The 23,046-nt window shown below is 51.2% G+C and overlaps 1 protein-coding gene across 3 annotated transcripts in view; it reads right to left on the reverse strand.

Moving 5' to 3' along the window:
- KAZN (kazrin, periplakin interacting protein) overlaps window positions 1-23,046 on the reverse strand; it is a 527,299-nt gene that overhangs the window by 133,015 nt on the left and 371,238 nt on the right. For all 3 annotated transcript variants that reach the window (XM_018060597.1, XM_018060598.1, XM_018060599.1), the window contains one exon: window positions 6,691-6,882. In XM_018060597.1, the coding sequence (XP_017916086.1) occupies window positions 6,691-6,882 (192 nt within the window). The remainder of the gene's footprint in view (window positions 1-6,690; window positions 6,883-23,046) is intronic.

Genomic DNA, 23,046 nt, shown 5'->3' on the forward strand with positions numbered 1-23,046 from the left:
GGCCCTGGATCCATCAAGTGGAGATGGTCCAGAAAGGTTCCTGGAAGCAGAGCCTGAATCGGGAGTTGGAGAAAGAATGACCCTTAGGAGGCTGGGGGAGAAGAAAGGGCAAATGCAAAGACCCAGAGAAGGGAGAGGATCCACAGGCATGTCGGGGAACTACACATATGTAACTCGTGTGTCCACAGGCCAGGAGGAGAGAGAGGAGGCTGCAAGGCCAAGGAGAGGGTGGGAAAGGGCAACAGGACCATCTTAACACCTCACTCCTCATACTTGCCTCCTGTTCAAAACCTCCATGTTCCTGAACCCCAGGGCCCAACCCTTGGGGTTCACCATGATCATCCCCTACCACCCTCCACCTTCCCACTCCCGTACACAGGCTGGCCTCGTTACCATGCTATATTCCTTACAGTAATACCTTCTCTGTCCCCGCTGAAGTCTGAACCTGGCCCAAACCAGGTACTGCTGTGTAATTTTGGCACATTCATAACCCACCTCATACTCATGTTAAAATTAAATGAGCTAAAGTGTGTGGCATTTTGAGCTAAAAGTGCTCAGAAATGCTGGCTGTCACCACCATTACCACCACCAACATTTCAGGGGGTCCAAGAGGAAGACTATTTCATAACAGTACTTAGACATTATTTGCCTCTTTTACTGTGTAAATATTGGTAATGTTGGTAAAAAAAAAAGTATGCTGGGTAAAATGCTGACATCCTTGCAGAAATCACGACGGTGGCATCAAACTGCATAAGTAGTAACTACATTCCTTACACAATGCACTCATGGTTGGAAAAATGGGAGGGGCAGTTTTACTTAAGAATATTCTTGAGGAAGAGGTAAAAATAATTAATTCTATTCAAACTTGATCCCCAAGTACATATTTTTTAAATAAAATGGAAAGTACACTTAAAGCTCTTTTGTTGCATATCAAAGTACAATGGCAGTCTCAAGGAAAAGCATTTGCAAAACTGAGTTGCTAGCTAGTCACTTTTTGTAGAACATCATTTGTAATTGAAAGAATGCTGCTGCTGCTGCTAAGTCGCTTCAGTCGTGTCTGACTCTGTGTGACCCCATAGACGGCAGCCCACCAGGCTCCCTGGTCCCTGGGATTCTCCAGGCAAGAACACTGGAGTGGGTTGCCATGTCCTTCTCCAATGCATGAAAGTGAAAAGTGAAAGTGAAGCCACTCAGTTGTGTCTGACTCTTAGTGACCCCATGGACTGCAGCCCACCAGGCTCCTCCACCCATGGGATTTTCCAGCCAAGAGTACTGGAGTGGGGAAAGAATGACTAACACATACTATAGTATCTGGCAAACTACTGAACTAATAAGTTACCAAATAAGTAAGCCTATTACTTCTGGGAAAACAAATGACAGTATTTTTTGTCACTGATGAAACTTGAAATTTTGAGTGAAAATCAGAATTTGGGCAAAGTTGATCTGCCATGAGGATTTTACCAGCTCCTCAAGACTTAAAGACTTTTCTAAAGAGATTGGTGGTGATGTTAACAGATGTGACTTTTTGATGTTGGACAATGAAATATATCAACCTTTGGAGGATTCACATCACTCAGGGAACTATTATTTCCTGAGTGATCAATGTTAGATTCCAAAAAATCATGTATGGGTACAATCTCCATATGTGCGTGTGTTAGTTGCTCAGTCGTGTCTGACTCTTTGCGACCCCCATGGACTGTAGCCCATTAGGCTCCTCTGGCCATGGAATTCTCCAGGCAAGAATACTGGAGTGGTTGCCATTTCCTTCTCCAGGGCATCTTCCTGACCCAGGGATTGAACTCGGGTCTCCTGCCTTGCAGGCAGATTCTTTACCACTGAGCCACAATCTCCATTCAAAATGCCAATCTGACCAATGGTTTTGTCCATCCAGAGCACAAAACCGTCATTGGATATGGATTTAGATTCCACACTCAGCACACCTCTAAGAAACTACCATTTGGTGAGTTCTAGTATAGCATCAAGAGAAATATCCACAGTTATCTAATAAGACAATTAATTTACTCCTCCCTCTTCCAGATATGTATCTGCGTGATGCTAGATTTTCAATCAAAACAACAAATCACAGTAGCTTGACTGAGGAGTAACTATGAAAACTCAGCAGTCTTCTATGAAGTCAGATATTAAAAAGTTTTCAAAAACTGTGAAACAATGCTACTCTTCACCCTCAAGTCTTTTTATTTAGGAAAAAAGTCATTTTTCACTTAAAAATTATGTTAACATGTAATAGGTTTAGTATTGTTATTTTAAAATAAGCTACTGATAATATAGACATGTTTTGCTTTTAATTTCTAAGATAGCAAACACTGATAGATCTAAACCGTATAAACAAAAGCTCTTTGAGGTCATCAATTTTATGCGTGTAAAGTGGTCCAGAGACCAGAAGGTTTGATAAATGCTGTCGTAAGAAAACAGATTTACACAGATCTGTATAGTGCAGTGCTACATAACAGCAAGAATGAAGAGAAAAAAAAAGTGGAAACAACTTAAATATCCAATAACAGAAAAGTGGCTAATAAAATTACAGGGCTTCCATTTGGCAGAACATGATGGAGTCACTAAAAATTATGTTTTCAAGGAGTATTTATCCTTGTGGGAAAATGCTCAACACACTTGACATGCCATTAAGTGATTAAAAAAGGGAAGAAGAAAATTTTCATGAGCATTGTTTCTGTAATGCCTTGAATCTTGAATGAAATCAACGAAACTGAGGGGGAAATCAAGACACCCTAAAGGAGTCCCCCAGGCAACAAGCTCACCACGTGTGTAGGGCTGGGGTCATGCAGGGACTCTGGGGTAAGTTTATAAACTCGACGACACCAATCCTTATTAAACAATCATTCAGAGATTCTGCCTTTGAACTCAGGGTGAGACCAAGGTCCTAAACCAAACATTCCCAGACTCATCCCGGTAGAACCTTCTAAATCCCAATTCTCCCAGACTTGATTCTTTTTGTTGGATTCTTTGATGTTGGAATCACGGCCTGATGTCTCGGGTGTTTGCTTGGGTTCCTAATCTTCTCACGTCCTGAAAAATGCCAGTTTGGGGACTTCCCTGGTGGTCCAGTGGCTAAGATTCTGAGCTCCCAGTGCAGCAAGAAGCCTGGGTTCAATCCCTGATCTTGAAACTAAAGATTCAGCATGTCTCAACGAAGACTGAAGATCCTGTGTGCTGCAACTGAGACCCAGTGCAACCAAGTAAATATAGAAATATATAGAAAAAAAAAATTCTAGTTTCAACCAACCCGAGCTACCAGACTGAGGGTGGCCAGGTGGGGACCACCAGAGTGGAAGTCTTCGGGGGCTCTGCATTTTCCCACCATAGGGACACTGGTTGTTAACAAGTGTCCAACATCTGCAGCTTTCTTGGCTGGTGCATTTATTCTCATCTTTCTCATTAAGGGCATATAAATTCCTTTTCATGCCCTAGTCTCCTTCTGCCCACATCTGTCTGCAATTTACTCACCACGTGCTGCGGCCAGGGAGGAAGCATCTTTGTGACTTTGTAGAACGGCAGGCAGGATGCTTGAGGCCGCTGAAGGTGTTCACCTCACTGTTTTTCAGGAACACTTGCTACCTTGAACGCAGATGGGCTCAGGGGGTCTAGGGTCTGGGCCACCCTGAATGGGAGTCAGGTGACCAGTATCTCCAAAGAGATCCAAGGAGGCCTGCCAAGCCCGCTCTCATCTGATCATCACTAAATATTTGCACTAATGGTACTTGGCACTGGGCCAAGTGCTTCATATCTCTAATCCTCCCGAGAATTCTGTGAAGTAGCTACCAGTTATAACTGGTCCCAATTATAAGAAAAACAGGTATTATTACCTTCTGCAAGAGAATTATGGTTCAGAGAGGTTAAGGAATCTGACCTAGGTCACACAGCTAGTAAGCGACAGAGCTGTGATTCAAGCCCAGATCTGACTCCAGAATCTGCTGTCCCCATTACTGAGCTAGGGTGGCCTCCAGTCTCTCCTGTCCAGGCTGACTTCATCCCTAGTGACCTCATCCAGAGGGAAGAAAAGGGGTTTAGCACAGTGGATAAAGTTTTGGACTCTGCTGATAATTAGCTTGTCACTTTGGCCAAGTTACTTAATCTCCCTGAACCTCATTCAGCTGTGTCCATCTGTGAAAGGGGTTAATACCTCCCAGCAGGACTGGGGTGAATCACAGACCAAACACGTAGAACAGTGCTGGAACACAGTAGGAAAAAAAGAAAGTGAAGTCGCTCAATTGTGTTTGACTCTTTGCGACACTATGGACTGTAGCCTACCAGACTCCATCCATGGGATTTTCCAAGGCAAGAATACTGGAGTGGGTAGCCACTCCTTTCTCCAGGGGATCTTTCCAACCCAGGGTTCAAACCTGGGTCTCCCATACCGCAGGCAGACTCTTTACTGTCTGAGCCACCAGGGAAGCCCGCTGGAACACATAGTACGTGTTCAATAAAGCTTTCTTTGAATGAATACTGACAAATCCTTCTTGATGAGATTATTGTTCCTACAAAGGAGCTGCCCCATCAAGGGGATCTCTGGGTCCCTGAGCAAGGCCCTGAAGACCTTTGGGGATGGATAAGAACTCATACAGCACAGAGTTGGGAAGAAATGCCTGCAAAGCTCTATGCCCTGTGGGCTACACAGAGAAGGATGCATATCATGGTAACAGTCTTCACAAACATAACCACATGTAACTCACTGTTACTGTCCCATCATTCAGATCAGAAAGCTGAGGTCTGGAGAATGTAGGCCGGCTGTCCTAGGAGCTGGGGAGTGGAGGGTAAATGAGCCTGCCTGTCCATTCCCCTGGGCCCTGGAACAGCAGACAGAGGGATTCCTCCTCCTCACAGGTCCAGAAGGCAGAATAAGGGTGAGAGCTCTTTCCTTGGCCCAGGACACAGAAGGCAGGTGTCTCTGTCCTGCAATGAACACCGGCTGAGGAGGCTGAGACAGTGTCTGGCTGCTTTCCCAACTCTCTGCAGGATCGCAAAGCCTAGCGAGACCAAAGGACACCAGCTCATATGTCCCAGGCCCAGGAACACGCGCCCCGTACGAGAGACTCCTGAGACTTGGGTTCTCCTTCCTGAGAAAGGTAGGGATGTTCCAGGGCCTCCGGGAAGCTGGAAGTGGAGGGGGCTCGCACAGATCTGCCTGGACTGCAAGAGGCTTGTGTAGAGAAAGTGTGTGTGCCTGGCACAGGGACTTCTGATCATGCGGCGTCAGCTGGACCATCACACATACCACCTGCCCGCCATGGCCTAAACAGACCACCTTGAGCGCTGTCCAAGTGGGCCCACCAGAAGAATAACGCATACTGCTGAGAAGGATTCAGAAAGGGGCTGGAACACCTGGATGAGGGCTCAATGGTTTCCTAAGCTTCCTGGGTGGTGGGGTGTTGGACAGACAGTTGGCTTAACCAACGTTCTGCTGCTCACTTCACACCTCCAGTCAGGGAAACCCAGGAGGATAGAGTCAACTAACCATCTAGCAAAATCCCTTCTCCTTCTCCACGCTCCACTCCTACCCCTCCGGAGCCTTGTAGCTGGGACACAGACCCCGAGCACTCCCTGCAGCCAAATGATCACACTCCTGCCAAAGACACTCTCTGACCTTGCACTTCAGCTCTTTCCCTGGATCCATCACAGGCCAAGGGGAGCAGAGATGCCCACCAGCCTGAAACACCCTTGGGATAGTTACAGAAGAAAGGGACAAACAGATTCTTTAAGCCACCCTGTTCTGGGGTCTTCGCTACAGCAGGCCGAAATCAATGTAAGGAATAAACCTGTTTTGGCTTCAGAAACAAAATCTTCAGAGAGTATTTATCGGTTCTAGCCAGTGGTAAGTGGGAAGGAGCCTGCCAAGCTTTATTGCCTCTTTCCTCCCCAGGAGAATCAAAGATACTAAGAGAGGCTCAAGAGATCAAGGTAGACCTCCCCAAATATTTTCTCCCCCAATGTTTCCTGTTGCAGGACTATTTGGAGAAGCCTTCCAATCTTTCTCAAATAACCTTTTGAGACACAGTGTGGGCAGGTGGCTCCCAGGAGAGAGAGGTATGTCAGCCACCAGTATCCCAGGCCAGCACTAAGAAAAGCAGGTGACACGTGGGCCCACTGACCTCCTGTCTCCTCAAGTGGTTTCTCTCTCAGCTCCTCCCCCAGCCCCACCCAGGGCTGGGTGCTGCATGTCTTAGAGGGGAACTCCTTCAGAACAAGTAAAAGCAAGAAGAGGCCAAGCCCTCCCCTGCGGAGCCCACCGTGGTGAGCATGAGTGAAGTGGTGGATGGACGTGTCCTCCAGCACAGACCCTGCACATCCACTCTGTCCTGTAAGGGAGGCACTGCAGGACCCGGAGAGCTCTGGGAAAGAGGAGACCCAGCTGCTGGGGCAGCACCCTGGGTCAGCAAAGATAACTGACCACCTGCCAATCACGCCTCGGAGGGAGGCGCCCCATGACCGGCCGTGATGGCGAACCTGAGGTGGTCACACCGCAGGAGGGAATGACACCTGTACCCGACCCAGCACGACACAGGATTCCACCCAGAAGGAAGGGGCAGCCCGTGCTGGGGGACTCCCGGGTCCATGCCACTCCCCCTGCAGACTCAGGACCCTGGCTCGCGGCGTCCCCTGTGGCTGAGCTCCAGGTGAGGGAGAGGAGGGAGCTGTCCCCGACTTGTCACTCACCCTGCAAGGCTTCTTTGGCTCTGGCTAGCTCTTGCTCCTTCTGGGCCAGCTGGACCCTGAGCTCGGTGGCCGAGAGGACCTCAGAGGACTTGCCACCCTGCGACTCCTCCAGGTCCTTCATCAACATCTCCTTCATCTGCCGGAGAAGGTGGACTTCCTCCTGGAGCCGGGACACTTCCTCCCGCAGGAGCGCTAGGGGAGAAGGGCATGTAGTTAGAGCAAGGGACAGGGGGCGCTGGCTGTGCTCGCTCACTTTTCTGGGGACAGTTTGAAGGTGCTTTGGCTTTTCCTGTTTTCTCTGTGCTCAGCACCTTTCCTACCGTGTGCAGGAAGAAAACCCCAAAACAAACTTCTTGCACAGAACCTCTGCCCCAGCCCTGGGCCCCACCCACAGTCTGCAGAGCATGCTGAGTGGGATCCCCACCCCTGCATCCCTCCACACTGTCTAGGGCTCCACTGCGGCTGCAACTAGAGCATCCCTCCAACGGCTGGGGTCTCCCTCCCTGCAGAGGGCGGGAGCATTACAGTCACACCCAGCTACACTTTACATGCTTTACCTCATTTACCAAAACCTCTGGAGGCAGGAGATCTCACCCCATTTCACAGGTTAGGAAGTCGAGGTGCAGAGAGACTAAGAAACTCCGTGAGTTCATAAACTAAGTAGGTAATGGAGGTGGGGTCTGGACCCAGACCTGGTTGACTCCAGGCACAGTCGGCGCAACAGTAACTCAGGACAATGCAGACCCAGGCAAGATGCTCACCTCACTTAGAGACTGATTAAAGGAGGTTTTGAGAAGCTCATGGAAGCAGGCCCAGAGCGGCTGGTCTTGGAAGCATCACTACGCTCACCCCGTCCTGCAGGTTGGCACCTCGCTCTGCCACAGGCCAAGCTCTTTCCATCCTTAGGGGGGCGGGCACAGTCCTTGCCTGTGAGGGTCAGAGGGCATAGCTGCAGCACAGCTCTTGAGGCCCCAGGGTCTCTGGTCTGGCTACCTCACTGACCACGAGTGTGGTCACAAGCAAGTCCTTCCCCCTCTGAGCCTCAGATGCCCCTTCTGTAAAATGGGTCTAACCCTCATGGGGTTAGTGGTGAGGCTCCCTCCTCTCATGGGGCCTGTTCCAGGAGATGGGCTCCATGTATACAGCAAGTGCTCAGTGCCAGTGAAGCGGGGCTGTTTTCCCAGGCTCCTGATCCTGGGAGGACCAGGGTCCTCCTAGGTGCGCAGTGCTCTCTAAGGTCCCACAACCTGCACTCCTCGGGGATCCTGGACCCAAAGGCAGAGTCAAGCCTATGGGGGCAGGCTGGGGGGGGGGGGAGCAGAGCTGAGACCTCAAGGACTTGGGGTCCCTCCACCTCCAGAAGCCTGGGGAAAGGTGGCACCAACTCCAGCCCCTGTTCCTGGTCCACCTCAACTACCTCCTCTGAGGCCACCTGGGTCCAGCTGCCACCCACATGAGCAGAGGCCTCCTTGGCCATCCAGCTCCTCCTCAGCCCCCAGCAATCTCCAGCCTGAAACACAGGGCGCAGCACCTCACTCTGAGCTCTAAACCCTCCCTCCCTGGCTGCCCATCAGCCGCTTTGTCACCCCATCGGAGGCCTTCCTCAGGCCACCTGGGGGACTTTCAGTTCTGAAGGTGCTAGATTCGTCCTCTGGGCCGCCAGAAGGGTTTCCTTCTTCACAGGTTCCTCCCTGTCGGGCAGTCTCAGCCCCACAGTTACATCAACAGCCCTAAAACGGCCCCACCCATGGTCCAGGTCTGACAGTGCTTTGGACGACACGCCCCAAACCCCTCATTAATGTGGGAGGCCCGCATTCACTGAGGGGTCTCAAGTGTCCTGAACACTGTATGACGACATGTGACAATCAGACAATCCCCTCCATCCATCCATCCACCCATCCATCCACCCAGCAAGAGTTCACAGGCACCTACTCCAAGCCAGTTGCTCCTGCAGGCACTGGGGACCCCTGGGTGAATGTCACAGACAGGTCCTACCCTCAGGCTGGTGCTCCCAGACCCCAGATGGGCTAAAGGAACCCAAACCTGCACCCCGGGGAGGCAGGCTGTCTGAGGAGGAGTTCTCGATTGCTCTGACACGAACAGACCCAAGTGCAGGCTGGGAAATGTCCAAGTCTCTTAGCAAACCTACAAACTAGGAAGTTTGCACTGGGGGTCCCTCCCCTGCCCTTATTCCAGGCAAACATTTGCAAGCTGTCTATACTGCAGGACTGCCTGGTGTCTAAAAAGAAGGGAACACCCTCAGCCTCAAAAAGTCTGCTGCATGTAGAAGCAGCAACACAAGTAATTATAAGACAAAGCAATGGCAGTTCCCGCTTGGGGCACAGAATATTTGAAATAGGTCTTGGAAGACTGGGGAGGGGGCGGGGGCAGTGAGCAGAGGGAACAGCCTGAGAAGTGCTGGGAAGCCAGAGTTCCCTGGATAACCAGTGAATAGTTACAGGGGAGGAGGAGCAGGAGGAAAGGAGAGGTAGGCCAGGGTCAGATTATAAAAGATGTTAACCCCAACCACACTCTGTGCCCCAGGCCCTGGCTTGCCATCTCCAGCTGTACTCAAGACTCTAGAACTTTCATTCTCGCTTTCTGTCATAGACTGAACAATTGTGGTCAAAATTCATATGTGAGAGACTTCCCTGGTGGTCCAGGGGCTAAGACTCCACGCTCCTAATGCAGGTGGCCCAGGTTCTATCCCTGGTTGGGGAACTAGATCTCACATGCCGAAACTAAGAGTTTGTATGCCACCACTAAGGGTTTGCAGGAGGCAAGTAAAGATTGAAGATCTTGCATGCTGCATCAAAGACTCAGTGCAGCCAGAAAAAAAAAAAAAAAATCACATGTGAAACCTAATCCCCAGGTGATGACAGTATGTGAAGAGAACTGATCAGATCACGAGGGTGGAGCCATCATGAGATGGAACCAAATGGGCTTAGTGACCTGTCCACCAGGTGAAGATGCAGAAAAAAGACGGCTATAAATCACCACGAGGGTCCTTACCAGACATGGAATTTATCAGTGCCTGGTCTTGGACTTCCAGCCTCCAGAACGGTGAGACAGACATTTCTGTGGCTTATAAGCCATCTGGTATTTTTGTTATAGCAACCCAAATAGGCCAAGACACTTTCCTTCATCAATTCTCCCCAGCCACAGCTGCCAGGGACTGTTCCCACTCAATGGTCACCAAATGTCTATTTCACAGTAGGGTGTGAGTGACTGCTACGTATCCCATTTATATTTACATTACCAGGCAAGTAGAAGCCAGAACTGTTTTTTATTTTAGGGCTTTCTCAAACCGCCCAGAGGAAGTCACTGAGGTTGTTTGCTATCTATGCAGACGGCAAAGGATTCCAAGAGACCTGGCTTCAAATCCAGGCCCAGGGCCTTGTTGTGACCCTTGTTGTGATTTCTCTGGCTCTCAGTTGCCATGTGCACTGTGCGGGGACCATGTCACCCCTCTGTGGTTTCCAGCTTGAGCAAAACAAAACAAAGTGAAGCAAAGTGAACCAAAAAAGCCCAGATGCACAGTTAAATTAGAATTTTAGATAACTAATAATTTTTAATGTAAGTGTCTCCTATTACACAGGACATACTTGTGCTGAAAATTGGTTCGATGTTTATCTGAAATTCAAATGGAACTGGGCGTGCTGTGTTTTATCCAGCAACCCTACTTCCATCACAATGAAACGGGGTCATCATGAGAAAGGGCTGTGCTAGATGATGTCCCAGGAGGAAGGAGGTGAAGGCATGGAGCAGGCTGGCACAGCCTTCTCTGCCCTCTCACCACCACTACTTGGATGAGAGCAAGATGGGGCTGCGTGTCCCTCTCCTGAGCTCACAGTGGCAAAGGCGGATTTCCCCCCCCCCCCCCCCCCGTGCTCAGGTTGCTAATAGGTATACCGGACACCTAGGCCCTGCCCCTTGAGTCAGGTTCTGAACAAGCAGGAGGGCGGGAACCAGGTGTGGCTCTTGCCGGAGCCAAGTCTCAGGAGACCAGGCTGGAAAAACAACCCCACAGAAAGAGAGAGGCTTGTCCAAGCTTAGTAACTGCTCCTGCCCCCACTAGACTAGATCTTGCACCACCTGGACCCTTCCAGGGGTAAAGAGGGGTGACAGCTCTGGGACTGCAATCTGAGAACCTCACAAGACTGAAGCCCATTTACTGGCTCTGGGACCATCTGCAGGCACTTCCCCTCCCTGGGGGCTTCCCAGGTGGTGCTAGTGGTAAAGAACCTGACTATGCACAAGATTCAGGTGTGATCCCTGGGTTGGGATGATCCCCTGGAGGAGAGCATGGCAACCCACTCCAGCATTCTTGCCTGGAGAATCCCATGGACAGAGGAGCTTGGTGGACTTCAGCCCACGGGGTAGCAAAGTGTCAGACATAACTGAAGGGACTTAGCATGCATGCACGCCCCTCCCTGGGCCTCAGTGGCCTCACCTGTGAAATGGAATGATAGGAACGTGTGATACACCTAAACGTGTGCACGATGAGGACTGTGTGCGCCCTCAACTCCCCTTCCCCTCTGCACTGAGGGGCGCGAACTCATCCCCCAGGAGCAATGAAGAAGCGAGAGCTGGAAGACTTGGGTTTCTGCCTCAGAAGGTCAGCTACCTCACTGTGTGACCTAGGGCAAGTCACTGTCCCTCTCTGGGCCTTCATAATGTTAGGTTGTTAGAATAGGAAACTGGAGTCCAAAATGGTGGTGGCTAAAAGACAAGGAAGGGAAAAGCCCATTAAAACAGAACAAGGAAGGTCAAAGGAAGGTCCGAGGACTGGCGTGAGGACCTCAGGCGGAACAAACAGCACCCCTGGCTGGCCCAGTTCACACAGTGCAGGCCCAGGGAGGAGAGTTCACACAGCACAGGCCCAGGGAGGGGGTCAGAACACAAAAAGAGGAGCCAAGGGGCCGGAGCTCTCTCTCCTCTTCGTCTTCGGGTCGGCATGCCCTCGAGGATGTATTTTCCTGCTATTTTCTAAATAAAACTGAGCTGTAACACGGAGCTGGAACACTGATCTGTCTAAGAGCTATAACACGGTCTGTTCAGAACGGAGAGCTATAACACGGTCTGTCCAAGAGCTGTGATGTGCCGAGGTCTTTATGTCCGTCACTTCAAATTTTTGTTGAGACGAGACAGAACCGAGGAGATTACACTCACCTGACACCTAATATCAGTGCCCTTAGAGGAATGCACTCTTCATGAATCTAGAGGAATGCTGTGCTCCTCCCCTTCGCAGGGCAGGGGTCCCTGCTCTGGCTCACGGCTGCCCTGCTCAGTGAGACACACATGGCTACTTAAGTGTAAATTAGTCACAACCTACCCAGTTCCTTGGGTGTGCTCACCTCATGTGAAGAGCACAGAGTCTCCCCTTCAGGGCATGGAGCTCTGGGGTCAGCACTCATCCAGGGACACGAAGCAGGGAAGGGAAGAAGTGGGGTTCGTGAGGCATCTGGCGCAGAGCCGGCTAACTCACGGACAGGAGGGAGCCTTGTGCCGAAAGCTGGGGAAGGAGCCACATTCCTGGAGAAACTGTTCTAGCCTCTGAGGAGGGACACAAACAGCAAAGACTGGCTGTGTTCCTTTCTGCCTGTCACTGGGCAACCACGCACCCTCGGATCGCAGGGCAGGGGGCGAATGGTGGTGAAAGGTGTATGTGTGTTAGTCGCTCAGTTGTGTCCAACTCTTCTTGATGCCATGGACTGTAGTCCACCAGACTCCTCTGTCCATGAGATTCTCCAGGCAAGAATACTGGAGTGGGTTGCCATGCCCTCCTCCAGGGGATCTTCCCAATCCAGGGGTCAAACCTTGGTCTCCTGCATTGCAGGCATATTCTTTACTGTCTAAGCTACCAGGGAAGCCCGGTGGTGAAAGGGCCTGGTGCCCAAGAAGCCACAGACACAGCAATGTTCTTGGCCAAGGAAGCCGGAAGTAACTGTTGCCTGGGAGATGGCTCTTCCCCTGCCACCGTCCTCCAGGAAGCCACCAGTCACCAATGGTGCTGCCCTCAGGGGCGGCCTTACCAGCAGGCAGGCCACACAGTGGAAGCCTCCAGGGCCTTCGTCTCAAGGGCAAGGGGGTGTGGCATACCTATCAGGTGGCAAAGGGAGCTGGGGAGACCCTGTGCCTCCCAGCACATCTTTTGTTTGTGAGAGCAGTGAGTGTTCTGCATTTTAAAAAGTGCCATTTCCTGGCCTCCCTTGCAGCTAGAATTGTCTGTGTGACTCAGCCTGGCTTATAAGATATAGGAGATAGTCCCTGAGACTGCCCTTTAAGAAAAAAGGACTTTGCTCAATGGTAAAGAATCTGCCTGCAATGCAGGAGGCAGTTTCCAACACTGGGTTGGGAAGATCCCCTGGAGAAAGACATGGAAACAGACTCCAGTATTCTTGCCTGGAGAATCCCAAGGACCGAGGAGCTTGGGATGGTCTGGTGGTCTACAGTCCATGGGGTCTCACAAGAGCCAGAGTTGACTTAGTGACTAAACAACAACCAATGGGAAGGAAATCCAAAAAAGAGGGAATACATGTATATGTATAACTGATTCATTTTGCTGTACAGTATAAACACAACATTGCAAAGCAACAATGTGACCAAAAAATTTGTTTTTAATAAAAGAAAGAAAGGCTTTGTCTCCTCCCTGCCTTCTTGCCTGGAAAGTAGATCTGTAGTCAGAACTGCAGCAGCCATGTTCTAACAAGGAGGTAACATGCACAGAGGGCAAGAAAAGATGCTAAGGGAAGAGAGCCTGGGGCCTGGTGAGCACAGCTCAGCCCTACACCTGTGTGGAGACCTGCAGCAGCACCAGCTGGGCAGGGCCACCTGGCACTGGAGAGCCTTTGATTTCCCTGCTGATCTACCAGTTTCCCGGAACCAACCACCACTCCTGGCCCCAGGGAAGAGCCCCAAGTACTTTCCTGGCTTAATTTTTGTGAGCTCATCAAGTTGGGGAGAGAGAGGAAGAAGAGAAAGGAAAAAAAGCTTATTTTCCTTGACTGTAGGGCACCATCCAAGAGTCCTCTGAGCTGTCTCCATTTGAGAGGTTTGTGAGTCTACCCTTCCCAAGCCAGCGGTCCAGACAGCAATGATACTGTAATTACTGTGTGTCAATGACAATGACTTCTTTACTAACATTTCTAGAGCACAAGGTATGTGCTCCAGGCTCTGTTTTAAGTATGTCACACGCCTAACAGATACTAGTGAATTCTCACAATAACCTCATGAAGTAGGATCACCCCATTCAACAGATGGAGAAGTTGAGGCACAGGATTTAGGTGACTTGACCAATGTCATTCGTAGTAAAAGGCAGAGTCAGGGGTAGAAGCCAGCGGTCTAGCTCTAGCACCTGCCCACACTATACTGTCTTGCAGGAGGAGAGGGCAACAGAGTCCGTGGGTGACACAGAGGGAACCCAACACTGCTGTGCACTCACCCTGGTAGATGGCAGGCGAGGCAGGGTTGCCCCCTCAACACCCCGCCAGCAGGTTTGGGCTCATTCTTGTTTCCCACGTGGAGCTGGAGGGTCACAGAGAGCCACCACTCCATGCACCACCCTCCCCAGGGGCACAGTCCCCATGTAGCTCCTTAAGGACGTGGCCACGGAGGCAGCAGGGGCCCTGCTGACACCCAATGCCCAGCTCCAGCCCAGTACTGGGCTCCTGGCAGGCCCGCGCCGACCATGGTGCAAGGCGAACGTGGGCTAGGCAAGTCTGGGTCAGCCACTGAGGTCCAGTCCTGGTTCCCCAGCTTCCTGGCTATTTGACCTTAGGACAAGTGACCTCTGAGTTTATCTGAAAATGGAGCCAAGACCAGTCTCCCAAGCCTGTGGTAAACATTAAAGCAATCATCTAAGTGGAAACATTCCGGAAGGTTCTAAATGGGGGTCACATGTCACTTGTCAAGACCATTATTATAGAAAAGGGCAAATCTCCCCAACGTTCTGAGGAAAGGCCTTGGCCTTACTGACCTCAGAGCCCTGACCTGTGGGCCTCCCAGCCTGGGAGGGGTGGCTTAAATGGCAGAGAAGGCACAGTCACCCAGTCTGCAGGGGGAGGGCAGAAGCCAGAACACGGAGGGGCTCCAAGTGGAGCCTAGGCTGGAGTGACAGTCCCTGGCTGCTCGTCATAGACGGACACCTTGAAAAGCTACCACAGACACACACATCTGTCAAAACTCACCAAACTCCAACTGTATCCTTAAGACCTGTTTACTTTGCTGTAGGGAATTCTACTGCCAAAAGAAAGGCCGGGGTGGGGGGGGGGGGGGAGAGGCAGTAACACAGTTCAGGTTTTCCATTAACTGACTTTTATAGATCCTCCTCCCCAATCCAGGTACCGGGCCCAGCAGCCCCCTGACCTCTAGCAGGGCTCAGCGGAAGGGGAACTTGAATCCAGCCCCAGGCTCGGTGGACTATCTCCATTCACTTGAGCTACACCTGCTCTGTGGGAGAGAAACTGGATGCCCTGAGAACCATGCCCCGCTGGCCTTGGCTGGATGGAGGTCACTCTGGATGGCACAATGCTCTGCTTAGCGACGCCACTGTTCTCTCCCAGTTCAAACACCCTCTCTGGCAGAGACAAGGGCTGATGCCACTGGCACGCTCTCAGACCCTGACTGTGCAGGATGCCGCTCACTGGACTACAGGCTTCATCTCACTGGATCCTCATAGCACCTACGCAGGGCTGCAGTGACCCCGCCCGAGTTCAGAGACACTGTGGGCTGTGGGATGGAGCCCAGTTCAGCCTGGGGGTCATGAGCCCCCTGCCAATGGGTTGGTCCAGCAGCGCCCGGCAGGCTGTAAGTGTTCAAAGGCACTACTGCTGCCATGACTGCCGTTATTTTCATCACTGCCAAATCTGGTCCAGGAAGTGATCTCAGAACATCAGAATGATATTTGTTCCAAAAATTAGGAATCAGGGACTTCCCTGGTAGTCCAGTGGCTAAGACTCTGCATCTCCCAATGCAGGGGGGCTCCAGGTGGGATCCCTAGTCAGGGAACTAGCTCCCACAAGCTGCAACTAAGGGTTCGAGTGCTGCAACTGAAGATTCTGCATGCTACAATTAAAAAGATCCTGCATGCCATAACTAAGACCCAGCACAGACAAATAAATATTAAAAAAAAATTAGGAATCAGGCTGTTCATGGAGTGTTCAAATGTCAAGACTGAGGCACAATGATGCATATCAAATCCCCGTGAGAGATGGGTTCCCAGGCCCCAAGACTAAACAGGATCACGTGTATTCAGGTCCCAAGAATCCAGTGCCTGATTGCAGAGGGGAATCTTGAAAAGAATGATTCAGAGAGGGGTTTGCTGGCAGAACACACTGCCCAGGCAGAGGGGGTAAGGGTCTTTGCCGGTGGTCTAAGGGCACTTCCTCTGTTCTGCCTTTAAGTGGGGGGAGCACATGACGAGAAAGAGGTCAGCTGCATTCCTACAATGCAGTCTCTCTATTCTTGAATTCAAGCATCATCATCATCACGGTGAGCCTCTCCTCTCATGCATGCCAGTTCAGTTCAGTTGCTCAGTCGTGGCCGACTCTGCGACCCCATGAATCGCAGCACGCCAGGCCTCCCTGTCCATCACCAACTCCCGGAGTTTACTCAAACTCATGTCCATTGAGTTGGTGATGCCATCCAACCATCTCATCCTCTGTCGTCCCCTTCTCCTCCTGCTCCCAATCCCTCCCAGGGTCTTTTCCAATGAGTTAACTCTTCGCATGAGGCGGCCAAAGTACTGGAGTTTCAGCTTTAGTATGAGTCCTTCCAATGAACACCCAGGACTGATCTCCTTTAGAATGGACTGGTTGGATCTCCTTGTAGTCCACGGGACACTCAAGAGTCTTCTCCAACACCGCAGTTCAAAAGCATCAATTCTTTGGTGCTCAGCTTTCTTCACAGTCCAACTCTCACATCCATACATGACCACTGGAAAAACCATAGCCTTGACTAGACGGACCTTTGTTGGCTAAGTAATGTCTCTGCTTTTGAATATGCAATCTAGGTTGGTCATAATTTTCCTTCCAAAGAGTAAGCGTCTTTTAATTTCATAGCTGCAGTCACCAACTGCTGTGATTTTGGAGCCCCCAAAAATAAAGTCTGACACTGTTTCCCCATCTATTTCCCATGAAGTGATGGGACCAGATGCCATGCATGCCAAAACTACCTCTAAACCCTCACACCGTTAATTCTTGATCCTCACAGTAACCCAAGGGGATATTCCCATTTTACAGAAGAAACCAAGGCAGGGAGAAAACATGTGGTTGAACTCAGAAAGTCTGGCTGCAGAGCCTTTTCCAGTCACCCCTGAGCTATATTCTACCCCTTCTCCTCTGGGTCCAGGTGCCAGTCTGCAAGCTCTCCCCAAGGCCGGCAAAGCCTCTGTTCCCTCTCAGGGCCCGCTGTGGTTAACAGGGAGCCCTCACACCCTCCTGGATAGACACCACTGTTTGCATCCCCGAGCTTGGAAGGCCTGAGGTCACAGAACCTCTTGGCTAAGCTGACCCTACAGCCAAGCAGGGCCAGGAATCCTGGATTCGGTCAGGTCAGCAGGGGCAACAGAAGCAATGTGGCCCTTGGTTCTAGACTCAGCCTCAAAGGTTCCTCAAAGCTCTGTAAATTACTGGAATTCCACAGGGACATTGAGTCAGGTGGGACTTGAACGTAATGGTCTGTGGAGAGACAAATCTGGGAAGAGCAGCCTGAGGGCTGGGCCTCCAGGACTAAGAAGAGACTTGAAATCACTTCCTTTTGCTTGATTGGTCCTCGCAGACCCAGCCTGGGCTCCCCTCCTGCCTGGTTTTTGTATAGTGAGCTGAAAACAGCCCTCTTGGACCACCTCTGTTCATCTTGCCTACTCTGCCGTCCCTGCCCTCCTGCCCCCTGCACATGAGACAGACCCTAGAAACCAGGAACAGGGCAAATGGCAGGCAGACAAAAGCTGGAACCATGCTTTGCTAGAGATTTCCGTGTTCTTTCTGTCTCTGTTACATGATCCTGAGGCTTAAAGTTTTTGGGGTGATGGGACACAATCCAGCACTCACCAAACAAGAGGAGATTCTCAAAAACCTCCCAGCCGCTTCTCAACAGTATTAATCCCAAGGCCGCGCCAGGGCCTGGGAGAACCACCTGGTAATTTTTACTACAAGTGGGTGGGGTGGGCCTGGCAGGTACCAGATGATGCAGCCTTTGTCTTTTGCTCAGATTTCACAGTAACTGTATTTTCTTTGAGGCACTGTTTAATCCGTCTTTCCTGCAGAGCTGTTTCAGTGCAGCTGCTGGTGCATAAACACACCTTCCGGCCACATCATCCCGGGCTCCTGACTGCCAAGCTAATCCTCTTCCACAGTCTTGAGAGGGGGAAGCCCCTGTTTCTCATGAAGAGCTGTGCCCATCCAGCTCCGCACCCCAGGAATCTGATTCTCTCCAGGAATCTGACTCTCTACAGGGAAGGGATTTGCTTCCTTCAACCGTACCTCATGCGTGTGTGCGTGCTAAGTTGCTCAGTTTGTCTGACTCTTTGACCCCATGAACTGTAGCCTGCCAGACTCCTGTGTCCCTGGAATTTCCCAGGCAAGAATACTGGGGTGGGTTGCCATGCCCTTCTCCAGGGGATCTTCCCAATCCAGGGATCAAACTCAGACCTGCCTGCATTGCAGGCAGATACAGCTGAGCCACCGGGGAAGCCTTCGACAGTCCCTCACCAAGCACCAACTCAGCACTAGTCATGTGCTAGGCACCAGCCCTGGAATGATGATGGTCACAGGTTCTAAAGCAGAGATGCCCTGGGGGAACTGAAGGAATCACAAACCTCCAGAACATAGCTTCCTTGTTCTCAGGCACAACCAAACCTGAGGATCTGTGCTGCAGAACATGGGCCTGCAGGCGGCCTGGCCTGATCTTTGCTTCCTGTGTCCACTGCTCTTGAAGCCCAGAAAGAACAGTCTCTGGCAGACTTTCTGGGCATGTGGCTTGATGCTGCCAAGCCCTGACAGCCAGTAGGAGCCCCAGAGTCCTCGGGGGTCTGCAACAGCCACTCAGCGGGTGATTCTAGCTTCAGAATGAATACACATTGCCCAAATACAGCATCTGTCTGAGGGTGGAAAGGCGAGCCCCCTCCTAACACCTAAATGCTGAGTCCCTGATGGTCTGCAGCAGCAGTGATTGCCTTGTCCTAAAGCCAGGTGTCCAGGCCTCCTTGGGGCCCTTAAGGAGCCCACTCCTATCCACTTGCTGGGCAGGAGTCATGGGAACGTGGTTCAAAGGTGGAGATAAGACCCAAGCTGACCAATAAGAGAGCTGAGTTGCCCTGGCCACTGTGATTGGTTTAGAAGGGGAAGCACATGACATAGGTCAGTCCAATCAGTCGGTATCTGGACTGGGAGATGCTCTTTTTAATGATGGATGAGAGGATGGAGCCTGGAGGTGCTGGTGGCCATCCTGCCACCAAGAAGGGAGCACCAACAAGACAAAGACTGGATCCAAATAATATCCGTGTCCTGGATCACACCACACCTGAAGCCAGAAGCTACTCCTGAACTTTTCAGTTATGTGGGCCAATACATTCTTAAGCCAGTGTAAGTTGCATTTTCTATCCCTTGCAACTGTAAGATAACTCTGATAAACTACTGATAAACTACTTCTGTCAGGAACCACTTTCTTGGTGCCCAGCAACCCACAAACCTAAGGCCACCTTCTATGTGCTAAGCACACGAAGTTATATCACTGTCTTTCAGAAACCAGACGAGCAAAATGGACAATGGAATTCACTTCCACAAAACCAGTGAGAACCTACCCCCACGTGTACTTTAATTCTAGCTTTTCTTTGACAGCAGTGACCAGTCCCCCTGGGTTGAAATCCTGGAAGGCACAAACTTCCAGGTTCTGCCTTGAGGCCATTTCCAGACTTCTCCTGCCCAAATCAGCCTTTCTCCTCTTCTCCCACCTGGTGAGGTCTGCGAGCACTGACCCCTCAGCCTTCCTTGGCGTGGGGCTCTAGGTCCCCTTCAGGCGCTGACTATGCCTGGCCCTGAGCCTCAGACCACCCAATTCTCTCAGTGGGAACAGGGCTACATCCTCTCCTTTTTGCACACATGCAAATGGAGGTGGAGAGATGGAGACCAGGACGGGTGGACAGCCTTGTTTAAGGGAACAGGGCTGGTCCAGGTGGCATGGTGGATCCCAACTCAGATCCCACGTCTGTTTGATTGCAAAGCTCAGGTTCTTAACTGGACTAGGCTCCCAGCCCTAAATGCCATGCTGTGCATATTTCTCAAACTATTAATAAATGCCAGGTCAAAGAGTGGGACAGAACTGGAACTGGGCCTTTTTTCAAACTTTGGCAAAATCAGCTGGGTCCCCTAGCGTTCGCTCTCACCACAAGTTTCTCCCTTCCCCAAGGCTTGGCTTATAAAGGAACGGATCCAGGAGAGGGGCAGAGGCCACCGGGCGGCACTGCCCATCTCCCTATCCACCCTCCCATATGTGACTCCCTCCTCCCATCCCGCCTCCCTCTTCTCCACCCTTGTCATTGTTGTTTGGTTGCTAAGCTGCGTCCGACTCTCTGTGACCCCATGGACTGCAGCACGCCAGGCTTCCCTGTCCCTAACTATTTCCCTAAGTTTGCTCAGACTCATGTCCATTGCGTCAGTGATGCCATCCAACCATCTCATCCTCTGCTGCCCCCTTCTCCTCCTGCCCTCAATCTTTTCCAGCTTCAGGATTTTTTCCAATGAGTGGGCTCTTCATATCAGGTGGCCAAAGCATTGGAGCTTCAGCTTCAGCATCCACCCTCTAGGGGAAAAAAATTACCAAAACCCAAGGAGGAAAAAGAAAGAAGTCCCTGCATTGGTTACACCCACCAACTCATGATGTGGCCCATCCACGAATCAAGCACAAAGCTCATGGCCAACCAGGAGGAAGCAACTTGACTGAGGCCTCGCCACTGCAGGGAGAGCCCAGCCCTTGCCTTCTTTTCCACCCAAGTCTGAGTCAGCAGCAAAACACCTGCATCTGTTTCCTTCTCCACCCGTTACCAGAATACACAGAGCAGACTGAAGCTGCTGGCCGACTGGTCAGAGAGCGGGTTCTCCCTGGCCTAGTTCCCAGCAGGGGAGCTCCCTTCCTAAGAAGCCCAGGGGAAGGAAGACATTTATACCCCCATTTTATTTTATTTTATTTTTGTCCACACTGTGTGGCAAGGAGGATCTTAGTTCCCCAACCGGGGATTAAACCCTTGTCCCCTGCAGTGGAAGGACAGAATCTTAATCACTGGACCATCAAGGAAGTCCCATATATCCCCATTTTATAGATAGTCAAACTGAGTCTCTGGTGGTTCAGACAGAAAAGAATCTGCCTGCAATGCAGGAGATGCTGGGTTTGATCCCAATCCCCTGGAGGTAGGAATGGCAACCCACTCCAGTATTCTTGCTTGGGAAATCCCATGGACAGAGGAGCCTGGTGGGCTACAGTCCATGGGATTGCAAAAAGTTAGACACGACTGAGCAACTAACACTTTCTACTTTAAACTGAGGCCCAAAGGACGGTGTCTGGAATCTACTGCCTTGACTGCTAGGCCACTGGCTACTACAACCTGGAAGCAAACTGGAAACACTCTGGCTGAAACACGCTGCTCAGTGTTCCTTAGGCATCAATCAACTCAGGGGTTAAATACGTGTGCAGCAAGCTGCAGGCTCCCGCAGATGTAAATAATTACAGAGAAGTGGGCGACCAGGGCCCAGCCAGGGCTCTCCTAACGACGCCAGCACACGAGGGCGGCCAAGTCTGAAATTCCCGAATCTTCAAATTCCCAAGATCCGTATCTCAACCAGATCTGGGCTTTCAGAAGAATTTAAACCAGATCCAGGCTGCAGCCCAGACAAACGGCAAACCTGGAAGGCCCAAACTGTCTCAAATGCTGCTTCAAAAGATGAACTAAGAACGGGCGTCTCCCACTATGACTTGACCTCTACATCCTTCAAGTTCCTCACCTATAAAATTTCAACAACGATGGTTCAGAGCGGCAGTCCTGGAACCGGCTACCTGGATCACATCCTGGCTTAGTTCTTGACTAGCTGTTGCACCCCAGCAGGTCACTTCTGTGTCCTCATATGGGGAATGACGGTAACAATGGTACCTGTCTCCCAGGGATGCAGTGACAGCCTACGGGCAACAGATAAAAAGCTCCAAAACATGCCTGGCACAGACTGAACCCTCAGCCAATGCTGGCAGCCAATTCTGATGCAATCAGGAGGGTGCCTGACCCCACGGAGGGAGCAGGAAGGAAGAGGGCATCTTGGGCTCCCACAGTGGGAGGTGCCCAAGGCCGTGGAGCCTGTGAGCTGCAGGGTGGTAGACTGATCCCTGTAACTTGCTCCTGATTACTCTCCAGCCCAACTGAGCAGCTGCTCCAGGAAGAAATAAAATATGCTTTGCATACTTTAAATGTTTCACTTATGAAAACTAGCGGGGCCGCCTTTTGAAATTGTTTAGCAATAAAGTCAGTAATGAAACCTCCCGAGGCTCTCACCGCCTGGAGCCCGGGTCAGGGAGCCTGGGCGGGGGCAGGGGAGGAGGACAGGCCGGCAGCCAGCGTGGAGCCCACAGGGGCTTCCAGAAGGCGCCATCTGGGATTTTTCAGAGGGGCACTGGGATCACGTCTTGGTGTCCTGATGTGAAATTGGATCCTCCCGCTGGAAGTCAAGCCCCAAGCCAGCGGGGGGCAGAGAGGAGGGCCCTTCCGGCCTGGGACTCTTTCCCACACTTCAAGGGTGCCCCGGTTTCCAGCCAATCAAGTTAATTGAAAAATTACCTTGGGCTGAGAAAGAGCAGGCCTGGGACATGTGGGCTGGTTCACAGGAAACCCTGCTTGGTCTCTGGCATGACTATATCTTCAACAACCTGTATCTGGAAGGCCAGGGACCGTGCTCAGCAACCCAGGAACAGAGGAAGCTCCACGTGCCAGGCACACCCCGGAGGGTGATGTGATGCCCACGTTACAGATGAAGACACAAAAGCGCCGAAACCAGGGCTGGCTGGCTCCCCTGAGATGCTTCTTCCCAGAATGCTCTTCTTCCACTTGCTTGGGGGCCCCCCAGCCCCAAATCCTAACAAACAGGGCTCAAATGGAAATACAGGATGTACACCAGCTAGCAAGGCTGGCTGGAGGCCTTCTGCCCAGGCTGGAGCAAAAGCATCTTCACATTCAGAGGCTGCCTGCACTCGGGCTGATACTGTTAAGCCAAGTACAGTGCTTTTCACTTTTTCTTCACAGTGCTCTCACCTCTCTTTTGCTTATCACCCAAATTCCTGGGAAGATTACAATGGTGGGTTTTACTGTCCTTATTAAGG

Source organism: Capra hircus, chromosome 16 (genome assembly GCF_001704415.2).
Source record: "Capra hircus breed San Clemente chromosome 16, ASM170441v1, whole genome shotgun sequence".
In the NCBI taxonomy this organism is placed as follows: domain Eukaryota; kingdom Metazoa; phylum Chordata; class Mammalia; order Artiodactyla; family Bovidae; genus Capra; species Capra hircus.